At 39.0% G+C, this 12953-nt stretch overlaps 1 protein-coding gene across 1 annotated transcript; it reads left to right on the top strand.

Annotated features, from left to right (window-relative positions):
* Positions 1 to 4010: 4010 nt before the first annotated feature.
* Positions 4011 to 9799, top strand: etaa1a (ETAA1 activator of ATR kinase a; the record flags this gene model as incomplete). Its single annotated transcript, XM_079262523.1, has 6 exons — positions 4011 to 4158; positions 4701 to 4832; positions 4925 to 4995; positions 5148 to 5260; positions 6606 to 7882; positions 9403 to 9799. 6 exons carry the CDS (start codon positions 4011 to 4013, stop codon positions 9507 to 9509), a joined length of 1848 nt encoding a protein of 615 aa, XP_079118649.1. The 3' UTR covers positions 9510 to 9799.
* Positions 9800 to 12953: the final 3154 nt, after the last annotated feature.

Below are 12953 nucleotides of genomic sequence, written 5' to 3'. Positions count from 1 at the left end.
TTCTTTTTTTAGACTTTTTCTTTTTAACTAAACTGAGTTTTAAATAAAACAGTAAAACAACTTTCATTCATGTTTAGTTAAGTTTCAACTCCTGTTTATGATGTTGTTTCTAACAGCTGAATGTAAAAATGAAAGTCTCTGAGGATCAAAAATATTCCTGTAATACATTATTTAACAAGACTTGAAAGGAAAATCCCCCCAACAAAATCTGAGAATGACTTGTCAGAAAATGTAAGTATATTTTAGTTAACTATTGCACAACTCCATCAAAAACTGGATTATTCTCTACTTTTACAGTACTGCAATGTTGCATTCACTGACATCTCTGTTAATTCAAAAACAGAAAATTATACTGTTCTGCTGCCAAGTAATCATCCTGGAATGACACCACACTGAGCAAAGAAGAGAATATGTTAACCAAATTAAAACATTTAGTTAAACTGGCAACAGGTGAGTGATTTTAGTTTATCCAAGATCTTTTCAAACATCACTTGAAGTCATCATGAAACACACAGAATATTCCTCTTCAGGCTTGGCATAAAAACAGCCAGAATGTACCACTAGAATCTATCCCTCTATGGTGAAACTCAGATTAGAAGTACGGGTGTCGCTTCCTGCCCTGTTCACTGCTCTTGTGGTTCCAACTTTAACACACAAATAGACCAGACTTTAAACATATCAAATATTCACTTCCAATTTGTTCGGTAGAAATATAGAAACTACCGTTTTAACTCAAGCTTTTTACTCAAGTAAAGGTGTAAAAGTATACTCGTTTCAAAACTAATTACAGTACAAATCAACGTAAGGAGAAAAAAATGCTACTAAGGACAAAAGCTTAGGCCGCTACTCAGGGGTCTAAAGAGCACCACCCCACTTCCCCCAAAACGTTATTGGTAAGGCCATAATGACTATAAGTTTATATTAAATATGGTAATGTAGAAAAATTTGGGATGCTTTAGTAGAAAAATCACAAGAATACAGATGCAGGTATATTTGGGGTAAAAATCAAAACGTCTATAGGCTAAGCACTTAATTAGGAAGTTGCCTAGACATAAATTTACAAGTTATTTTTGCCCACTGAATTCATAACCCTTTAGCTTTAGTTGTGCTGATCATCACTCCAAGGAATGAAACCGCTGCACACAAAAATAACGAGTAGGCACAAGCAGACCATTTTTATTGCAGTTTTTTTTTTTTTTTTTAAAGATGAAGCCAATAACCTGGCTTTTATATCCTAATCCCATATTGCTTTTAAAATATTCTATGATATATTTAAGTGTAAACTGTTTAACATGGTAAATTACTCTCTTTATGCAGGTGTTTTCCCATCCGCCTTTAACATGGCAGAGGTCAGGCCATTTCTAAAGAAGAGTCATTTAAACTTTAACAAGTAAATTGTAAAAGTAAAATGATTGAAAAAAATTGTTTTTTCCAATTACATGAGTTTTTAAATAAACCCAATATTTTGGAAGAAATATGAATCTGGTTTTCGGACAACAACACAGTATAGATCAACAGATTTTTGTAAATGGATTGGGAAGTCTGGTTGGCATCTTTTCTTTACTGGTTTCACTTCTATCTCACAGATCAACGATTTTTTGTAAGTATAGAAGCATGTTCCTCAACCATACATAAAATAAAGTGTGTGATTATTAAAGGATTAATCCCATTCTTTTTAATCTGTACATGTTGTCTCTTGGCAGTGTCATCGGGGTGTGGGACACTGATTTTCACAGCTGCTGATGATACACAGCCTCACATCCCTGTGTTTCCTGATGACTTAGAGCCAGTTAAAGTCCTTTTAAACTGTATTTTACATATAACATCAGGGATGGCAGAGAATTTCTTTCTGCTTAACCAGGACAAAACCCAAATTTTAAGTCTTTTTCACTCTGAGCTGGATAATATTCCATATAATAAACAGGATTTTATCATCCTAAAAACAATGCCAGAGTCCCAATTGCCAGCTCAGAGGTGCTGATGCATTTCTAGTAAACTAGATGACCTGATAAACCTGAACATCACATGACTTATAAGTGATGAGCTTTGAATTTAAAATTTTAATTTCTGACAAACTGAACAGTCTGTGAACACAACACAGAGCATTTGCAGAATCATCAGGAGCCTCTTTTTCCAAACAAACCAAAGTTTTTCTGTTTGGTGTGTGTTTGTGTGTGTGTGTGTTTGGGGGGGCAGCAACAGACAACAGTGAGGAGTTTTATTATTTCGGCTTAGCGTGTGGTCTCTGAATTGCTAAAGTTGTCCCAAACAGGCCCAGAAGTTTCAGCAGAACTGAAATAAAAGTAGCATTTGACAATATATGATGAGTTGGGTTAAAGCAGCAGCTGGATGGGCCTGGAGCTCTTTCCATGGAATCTGACTAGGGGGTTGCATAAATCAACTCCAAACTCCTAAATGGAGAGATTAGTTCCCCCTCATGCTCCACTTGGCCTCCTCAATGGATCTGCTCTCACAATCCTCTGGGAGTTTCCTGGTTTCTCTTCATTTCAAAGCCAGCAGCCTCAAAGAGAAATTATTTTTCTTACTTTTTGATTCAGTTAGAAGTCACACGGTTTCCCTCTCAGATGCAGGAAACTCAGACATTTCTTTTCTAGCAGCTGGAGATGATTTCTGAGGAAGAAAAAAAACACAGTTGAAGCAAACACTCGTCTTCTGTGTTTGACCAGACTGACTGACAGCTTCAGCATGTTTCACTGCCCTCTTTAGGGGATTCTGCACACTGCCTTTATCTCTGTTTTGAAAGCTAAATGTATGATTAAATTAGCTGCTGAAGGTCCCTCTGAGGATCAAATTGTTAAAAATGTATAAATGAGGAATTAATGTGAGGAGCACAGCTGGAGATGACTATATTATCATCACAGTTTCTTCTTCAATCCTTCATTTCTGTCAAAAAAAAAAATTAAAAAAAAATAAAAATTTATATATATATATATATATATATATATATATATATATATATATATATATATATGTGTGTGTGTGTGTGTGTGTGTGTGTGTGTGTGTGTGTGTGTGTGTGTGTGTGTGTGTGTGAACCCTTTAACCAATCTATAGATAAGGGAAGAACATTTCTCCTAAAAATCCTTAAAGACATTTGTTGTATCTACTGAAAGATTAAAATGTAAGTCAAAACTTCATAAAACAGCTGATCTAATAATAATAAAAATTCAATGATGAAAGATAAGCATTGATAAACACAAGATTGTATAAACACTTCTTAAAATCCAATAATCTTGATTGAACTTGATTCAACCTGTTTCTGATTTGAATCAACTCAAATGAGCTGGGATAACTTAAGAAAGGAAAGAAATTTTATTAAAATTCATGTAAATTTTCTGATGTAAAATGTACTTTGCATCAGAGATGTTGCTTTTTTAGAACAATTAAATAATAAAAAAATCGGATTAATTACAATAAAGATGTTTTTACTTTTAAACTTTTTTAGTGTTGTTTTTCCTCCTATGAGTTTTTTTTTTTTTTTTTAGCTGTAGATGTAAGACACATCTCTTCTTTTGGGGTCTTTTAGCTCTAACATTATTGTATCTCAAGAAAATAACTATGGTTATTTTCAGACAGTTTTTATTTAGGTCACTCTGGCTAACGAGGCATCCACTCTAGCTACCTTCTACTTGAACTTGCCTGTGATGGCTGGTTGAACCTTTTTATTGTTAAAGTCATTAGTATTATCATTATTATTACAGTTGAGCTGGTTCAGCTCATCAGCAACATGGGAGCTTACTATAAAATAAAACATTTTTATTTATTTTGCTGAAGTTTTCTTTTCTTTTCCAATTTACTGGAAACTGACTTTTCAGCCCAGCTTTCTTGTTCTTGAACGCACCACCGAAACGAATTGTGGGAAAGAGGAAAGATGGCGGGATATCTAAACATTATGATGGCTGTTCAAAGTTTCAACTAAATAAACTATGAACAAGTGAATGTAGTTCGGTGGAAATCAACACGGCCTGTCTGCAGTTTCAACCGGGTATCATGAACGGAGGCCGGCGGAACTGCGACGTTCCGGCCGGTCTCGCAGCTTCTCCGCTGGAGCCTCCGGCTGTCAGGCCGCCGAGGACGAACCGCCTCAGCCGGAGCTTCAGGCCGACTCAGGCGGCGTCTCCCCGGAGCCAGAGAGCGGGTAAGGACCTGAGGCTCCGTTAGTTTACTGTCACTTTAACACGTCCAGTTTGACTGAAAAACCGTCAACATACATGTTTTTGTTCAGCTGGAATTACATTTTATTTTATTTTAAATGACAATGAGCTGTTTTCACTGCAAAGTCAAGAAAAGAGTCTTTTTGAGGGCGTTTTATTTTTGTCTGATCGTATTTGAAGTTTGGATGAATCTTGAATCTCACCACAGATGTCTGATAGGAAACCTACCTCTGGGAAATAGACAGCAACAGAGTCATTACCTAATAATCATGGGGTTTTTGTTTCTTTTCTTTTGTTTTTAATACTGTTTTTATCTAATATACTTTCTTTTTTTCTTTCTCTTATGTTTTGAATTTTACATTATGCTTATTTGATAAAGTTGCAATGTCTCTGTAAACGTTTTTGAATTACCATTGTTTAATTGTGCTATACAAATAAACTTGCTAAATTGCCATTAGACATAAAACAATCAAATAATCATATATATATAAAGTGATACACTTTATTTATTTTGTTTCTGGTTCAGAATTCAAGACTCCTACCAGAATCCCCAGGTCCAAACCAGCAGCTGTTTCCAGTGAAGAGTCTCCTCACGCTGACTCTGATTTCCAGCAGGATATCATCTGGGACGCCACCTCCCCGTCGCCCCGCAGGCTCGGTAAGTTCTGGTCAGACATAAGAACGTTGCATTATTAAATGTCACATGTTTCTCTTTACCGTAACTTTCTGGTTCTGTGTTGCTGCCTTCAGGTAAAAGAGGAAAAAAAGCCACCGCTGGAGTCGTTAACATCTCAGAGATCGTCAGCAGGATCGCTCCAAAGGTCAGTAAGGTGGTCATGGACTACAGCTCCTTATCCCAGTGAAAACATAGTCACACAGAGACTCCTGATCCCAGTTGTAAATCTGTGCGACTGCAGCTCCCTGTCCCATTGGAAACAAAGTCGGACTGATCTGTAGTGTCATCTCTCTGCAGCATGGAAGACCCCGGGTTACTGAACCGACCTTACAGCAGTGGATTGGAGACAGCGCCACCATTCCCTGCACTCCAGATGTTCAAGCTCCGAGATCCAAGAAGAAGTCTCCAAGGTGGGTTCAGTTTAGACCAGAACTGGTCTACATCTAATGCTTTTTTTCTAGAATGGAGTTTTCTGAATTTTTACGGTGCCCCGATGAGTTAAAAAGAGTCCTCAGCCTCTGTTGCAAGTCTGCAGACACAGGAAGCAGAAACACTTCATGATGCTAGTGGAATGGTCCTCTGATGGACTGGTTCGGTCTCTCCACTCTCTCCTCATTTATTCTCAGTGTCTCCCACTCCCTCTGTTTGAAGACTGCTTTTAGAAAAAGAAATGTTGGCATTAAAACCATCACACTATAGAATTTATTTACATTACAGCACTTTGCATCAAAAACACCTTTTGTCTTAATTCCAGTCATAGAAGACCATTATTTTTGTTCCTTTCACATAGAACTTTCTGCTTACTTGTTGATCTTTGGCTTCTTCTGACTGGACACTGAACTCAGTTGAAGCTCTTTTCCCTTCTCCTCAGCTGACAAACATGTAGTATGCTAGTCTTGATCTGCGGCTGTACAACTATAATCAAATGTGGTCTTCCATATTGTAGCCAAATAGAAGCAGGAACTGGAGTTTGCTGTCTTCTGGTAGGCATAAATATGCCACATCCACCCCCTGTCCAGTAAGAACCCTTCCTAACACCAGATCTGGGGTGGCCAACTCATGTCCTCCAGAGCTGCAGTCCTGCAAATGTTTCCCTGCTGCAACACACCTGACACGCATCAAACCTAACAAGCAGACTTGTACAGAGGAGTTTGCCACCCCACATGCTAAGCAAAATTAAATAAGTTCAAGTCAATAAAGGTGATTTAAACGTGTTTTCATGTAACATGTTTTCCATGTAAGTCTCAATTTGGAAATACTATTTTCATTTAAATGTGAAGGAGAATGCTTAAATAGCAAAAATATTTAAAATAATAATTCAAAGGAAAAAAAACATGTCATCATGGCCATTGGCTCTATAACCGCCATGCCCAACAAAGACCAGCTGATTACTCTCAGATTTCAGGTTATGATTCTCATGTGAACCAACTCGGTGTCATGAAGCTACTTTACTTCGTCATGGGAGTATTGAACCTATCACCATGGCAACTGATGTTGGAAGCCATACTTGCTTCAGACCAGGAGAACAGTGAAAGATTGCCTTTTATTTTCTCCTATACTTTGGTTCTTAAAGAACTGATAAAAGAATCCCAGTGAGACCTGCGGTCAGTTTAACCAGATAACCAGGAGATAATCCGGTCATGCTGAACCTGTTTCACATAAATGTTTGTTTTCTTTGGAGTTTATCAAGTCCAGAAAGTTTCTAATGAGTCTGGTCTGAATCCATTTCTCCTGTTCTGTTTTGACTCCTCTCAGACTGAGCAGAGTGGACGATCTGCTGCGGCTCGCCAAGCAGTTCGACTTCAACATGTTTCATCACGATGAGGAGGAGGAGGATCACCAGCAGAACCAGGAGATCCCGTCACAGGATGTCCTGAAGAAAACCGTGCAGAGGAAATCTTCATCCCTTCCTCATGAAAACAATGAACCAACTGCGAGCACAGCAGCTACATCAAACACGCAGCCAGATCTGGGTCAGCACCTGGACCTGGACCAGGATCTGGATCGGCATCTGGAGGACGACCTGGACTTCCTGTTTGATGGACCAACTCAGCGCATAAGTGGAAACCTGAGTCAACCATCGCAAGTTAAACCTCTGACCTTACCTTCCACAGCTGTTTCCACGACAACCTGTAAACCTTCACACACCGATGAGTTTGAGGACGACTGGGAAAACGACGACTTGCTAAATGACTTTGTGGTGATGGAGATGACGCAGAACCCACAGAACTTCATGGCCCCAAAGCTCTGCTTGACCCAGAAACCAGCCAATCAGGTAGAACCACCTGGTCAACCAGAACCAGCTGGTCTGCCTGGTCGGAGGGAAGCAACAGGTCCTGTCCCCACATCTCTTCAGGTCTCCCACCGGACCAGATCCAGACCTGAGAAGGATCTGGCGAAACCAAGAGCAAGTTTCAGCCTGCAGTCGGGCTCAGATTTTTCTGAGAGAAAAATCCAAACCGACACCAGGACAAGTAGGCTTCCACCTGAGACCAGACCTCCGCCGACCCGGCAAATATGTCAGTCTAACAGGGTGAATCCAGAACCGCTGAGACCGCATATGGATCAGAACTTAAAGAAACCTGCTGGAGTTCTGTCCAGCAATGACACGCTGGCTGCTGACTTCCTCGATGATGACTTGGACTCCTTCTTCTCATCAGACCCGGTCTGGGACGACCCGGCTGATGACGATCTGCTGTGTGAAATGTGCGAGAACCTGGAAAACCAGGGTGCGACCAACTCCTCCATCAGACTTTCCCCTAGTTTGCCCAATCAGAAAGCAGCTCCGCAGCCAATTTACAGAACCTGCAATAACCAAATCCAGCCAGCCTGCAGCTTGGTTGCCATGGTGAATGCGGTGAAAGATCCATTCAGGTTCACACAAACCAAAACCACTTCAGACTCGCCATCCGGGTGTCTGAAGAGAAGCAGCCAATCAGCAGCTGCCATTCCACCGCTACAACAGGGCACCAAAACCCATAACTTTACCTTCAAGAAGCCAAACAACCCAGTATCCATGGCAACCAACAAAGGTAAGAGCACAACCACAGTTCCCAGTTTTATCTTTCTCCTCTTATTATTCAGAACCTGTTAGCTCAGCTTTGTTATGCCGCCCATTGTCAAATTCTGACCCAAAGTCTGGTTCTTCGGGTCTCACAGTTGCTGCATGGAACTTCAGTCTGATTGGTTTGTGTCCGACCATCTCAGATTGACAGATTATGGAATAGTATTCCCCACATCTGGGATTTACAGGCTTTTTTTTTGTATTTGGTATCTTATTTCCTGGAATGTTTGATTCAGACTGAAGCTGGTGTTAACGTGTAGAAAATCAGACCCAAAGCTCTGCATTAGGATTAAAAACACCTCCTGTTTGAACAAAGTGTAGGTACACTCCCTACTTTTGCGTAATTCCACCCACCGCCCAGTTTTAATACATCTCCCTGCTGGGGGGGGTGCAAGGTCTGAAGGGGATTAAGGTGGGAAAAGTAGGCGGGTCTTATATAAACAGGCAAGAGTTATGATTGACTGACAGATGACAGCAGCTCAGTGGCCTAAAGCTTGATGGAAAGCAATAGTTTCACAAAGCACCTGCGCCAAGAGTCTTTGAGGTGGAACTTTTCCCTCCAGAGCTTCACAACGCTGTGGTGGAAGAACAAGATGATCCTGAATGTATCAGTCTGAGCCCTGACAACAGCTCCTCCCGGCTCTGGCAAGCTGTGGTAACTCGCAGCAGCTTCCAGAGGTGAAGCTGCTACAAGTGTCTGCTGCTGCGATTTGAGCTTGCAGTCTGTCACCAGATGAGTATCAGCAGGTGAAATATCAAGTCCAATGTTACTTTTACACCCTTGAAAAGCACAAATCCATCTAATTGAAGCAAGTGTTTCTAAAAAGCTCTGTAAAAGTCTGAAACTAGTGAATCTACATCCAAAAAGCTCCCATATATATAAATGCATTGGTGGTCACGTTTCTATGCACATGAATTTCCCCTCTGGGTGAATAATAAAGCTAATCTAATCACTAGGCAATACCACACATCACATTATAGTAAAATGACAATAATAATTCTGAGCATATATGTCAGTTTCTCATTTAACAAAAATACTCTGCAACAATTATGCAGTAATAATCATACTAGTAGTAACAATATAATTAATATGTAATAATCACAGCATTAACAATATAGCCTATTATAAATAACAATGATGCTAATAAATAATAATAGCAGTAATAAACAGTACAGGGTTTATATAATCTCTTATTCTATGTAATCTACACTAAATATAATTTGTATGGATGTTTAGTTGTGTGAAACAAAACTGATTAAAGATGCGACCAATCAGTGATGAAGCTCAAGGCCACCTGATGCAGGTTAGGAACTGTTGCTATAGTAACAAACCATGTTTCCTGTCTGTAATTAGTTTTAGGTTTGATCTTTTGGCTTGACACGAAAATTTTTCTGAGGTTTTGATAATTTTAGTCACTTAATCAGTTTTTTCACTGCTTCCTGCACGTGACATCAGGTTTACTTCCTCTTCCTCTTCCTCCTCTGCAGCTGCAGGGAAATGTTCGGCAGCTGAGATAGAAATGAAGAAGCAGCAGGCAATGGAGAGGCGACGGCAGCGTCTGCAGGCCACACAGAACACCCGGGCTCCAACGTGACAGAACCGAGCCAGAGGGCAGCAGAACAGAGCTAAACTCACCTGCTTGAAGGCTGCAACAGACAGAAACTTGGCTTGGGTTCTTCAGTTCGTCCAGGCAGATTTTACTGTAAACTTTCTGTTTTTACGTTTGTATTAGCAGCACCACTTCAGCATCTGTTGGCAAAACCACACTGAGGTGTGTCCTTGTTTTCTGTCTTCATCCTGAATTCCCTTCTGGCGTCATTAAAGTCTGATTCTCCCAGTTTGTTCTTCTCCCCTCTGAACAGATCTCCTCTATGCACCTTTTATGGCACTAAAGTGACTGTTTCACATGAATAAATTATAATTTAAAATGAATAAAAACAATATAACAGCAATTGAATTATGAAAGTGAAGAGGAAATATTTAATTTTTTTTATTGTTACACAGTAAGCTGTGAGAAGTTTCCAGCTGGTTGTAGTTTCCTGTTTCAACCACTAGGTGTCCCCACTTCCCTGTCATTGTGGCCATTTGTTCCAGTCACTGTGAAGTGCTCTTATACTTGTACTTTTTGTTAGTCGTTGCAGAAATCTGATGTTTGTGTGATGATCGCCTCTTTAAGTAGGTTCTTGTCAGTAAGCACACTTCATTTTACCAGCACAGGTGTGACTCTCTTGCACATTGATAAATCTCCTTGTAAATAAAGTCTCTTAAACTAAAGTCTGGTCCAGTCATTTGCACGAGACAATCTGAGGATTGAGTAACTTATCTACAGTAACTGCAGAAGAAAAGCTGTTTTCAGTTTAAAGACAGAAATATTTTGCAGCTGTAAATGAATGATTGCAAATAATTTCGGAGTTTATATTTGTAAATCCAGTTTTGGTATCCAGCAAAAACAATCTGCCCATGTAAATGTGCAGGATTTTTGCAAAAGAACTTGTTTTCCACAAGTACAAATCTTTTTTTTTTTTTCTTCAAATTTAAAAACTTGATTTACACATATAAACTTTGAAACTACTTGCAAACATCCATTTGCAGCTGCCAGATTTGTGACTTTATATCGAGCCCAGATGGACTCTGACCAAAACGTCTGGTCAGTATTAAAGGGAAATTAAGTGATCAGTGAGTTAATATTGTATTAACAGAGTCAGCATTCCTTCTTGGCTGTTTCCATGCCAACAGTCTTTCATCTTGGCCTGGATGATCTGCTTAAATTCTTGTTTTGAAGAACAATTGTCTTTGTTTGCTCCTCCATGATAAAGTTTGCTGCTCTGCAGGGTTTTGACTGGCAAATGCTGCTAATATCTCCCCTTTTATGTGAGCCCACTCTCGCCTGAGAGAATTCAGGGTTCGGGTGGTAAGTTGTTAACATGCTTTACAGTACCACCTATCAGGATTGCAGATGTCTGGAAAGGTCAACCCAGGTGACCCCGAGGGGGTCCCGGGTCTGTTCATTCCGCTTCACAGCAGAGGCATCTGGAAGGACTGTTGATTGGTCTGCTGGTCTAATGTAGATGTTTCTTAGTTCTACTGATGTAAAACACTTGACAAGTTATTCTTACACGAGATGTCTCGGATTCTATTATGTCTAGTTGGTTTTAAAAGGTTTTATCATTTATGTTTTCTGACTGTGACCTTTGGGGCCACACATATTTCTGCAGCTTGTATGAAACATGTTGCAGTTCTTCTGATTATAAAAAAAGGTTCATACAATTTTTATTAGATCAAGACAGACCTGATCACAGTTTTCTGCAGGTGGAGTCATCAAGTACCACTTAAAGGAACCATACTTTAACACACCTGAATTAAAATGATCGCTTGTTAACAGGCCACAAAGAACTTGATAAGGAAGTTCATTAGTCTGAATCGTGTGTCAGAGTAGGAACACGTCTAAGACATGCAGGGCAGTGGTACAATGAGAAACATTGCTCTAGAAAGATGTGGAAGTTACATCTATGATGCTGGGTTTGTGATTTTAAAGTCTGGATCCGCTGGAAAATCTGTGGATGAATTGATTGTCATTGATTAATTGTCATTGATTAATTTGGACTATTGAATGATGAAAATGAGGTAATGTCGTGTGACTGCTCATCACACTGTTTAAAACATATTATCTAACAGTTGCTGCTGTATAAAAGAGGTCAAGGTTTGACATAATTTTAGTTAAAAACCACATCCACACTAACGTCCTGCAAAGCAACAACTACTTTATAGAATAAAACCAAGACATTGTGAAATTTCCCGTCTTATTTATGTGGAATTTATTACTTTAACTTTCCTCCACAATCTCATGCATTTACAGGATAATCTGATTTATCATTCATTCATTCATTCATTCATTTTCCAAACCGCTTAATCCAATTCAGGATCACAGGGAAAATCTGATTTATCATGTTCATAAAAGCTCAATAATTAATTTCAGTTAATTGTACTCTGTGACTCAAGTTAATTGTTTTCATTTGTTTTTTCAGGCAACAAGTTTGAATATTTATTGAGAAAAGGCAAATAAATAGATTCAGAAGTGTACACATTACAGGTCAGTGTTCAGTGTAACTGGGATTAACTAATTGTAACTTAGTTGTATATGTGAGCAATTCAGTGTATCTTCAATAAAAGATTATATAGTTTATCTGTTAAGCTCGGGGAGGAAAATTGGATTGAGATATTTGATGCTGCTTGAAGTGAACTGTTAGATTAGCATGTAATTAAATCTCATATCAATCTTTGGATCCTGAATCCAAATAACATTGTAGTGATGATATCAGCAAACATCAAATCATTATCCAGTGAACTGATGTATCACATCAATCAATCAATCAAAGATACTTTATTCATCCCTGAGGGGAAGTTTAAGGTTCAAGCCAGCTCGTCCAAGGTTTGACATACAGACATGTAACATTTATGACAAGTTAACAGGACTTGATCTAACTTGTAATTTACGTGACAATAATATAAACAACTGACTGCAGGTGATGACAACTTAACTTCGTGCTCTGCCAACACTTTCATCCCTACAGATGCTATCTGTCTGCAGGCTGAGGTTGTGATAAGAGTCGGGTTCTCTCCAGACAAATTTATTTATACTTAACATTTCATGTACAAGAAAACTCAAGGTGCTTTAAATAAAGCATTCAAAGCATTTCACCAAGTTGCAGAAGAAGCATGAATAAGTTCATTTAAACAAACTTTAAAAAGAAATAAATGTAAATAAAATAAAATGTGAATAAAATGAAATGCCGGAAATTTTTAAGTTTTTAAGATAAAAGGCAGCAAGAAGTTTTTAACATTGATCTTGAGCAGATCTGCAATTTTCTGGGAGAAACTGAACGCTGTCTCTCCTCTGGAACCAGGAAGTCGACGTGACCCTAAAGACCTGAGGGATCTGGTTCATAATGAACCAGAATGGATATCCTGAATGGATTTGGGGCTTTTTAGGGAGACCTGTAAGAACAGGGTTTCAGTGGTTGAGTCGATGAAAGATGAA

The sequence above is a fragment of the Telmatherina bonti genome, assembly GCF_933228915.1.
Source record: "Telmatherina bonti genome assembly, chromosome: 3".
Classification (NCBI taxonomy): domain Eukaryota; kingdom Metazoa; phylum Chordata; class Actinopteri; order Atheriniformes; family Telmatherinidae; genus Telmatherina; species Telmatherina bonti.
Note: the sequence above shows the minus strand (reverse complement) of the source record. Positions and strands in the feature narration are given on the sequence as shown.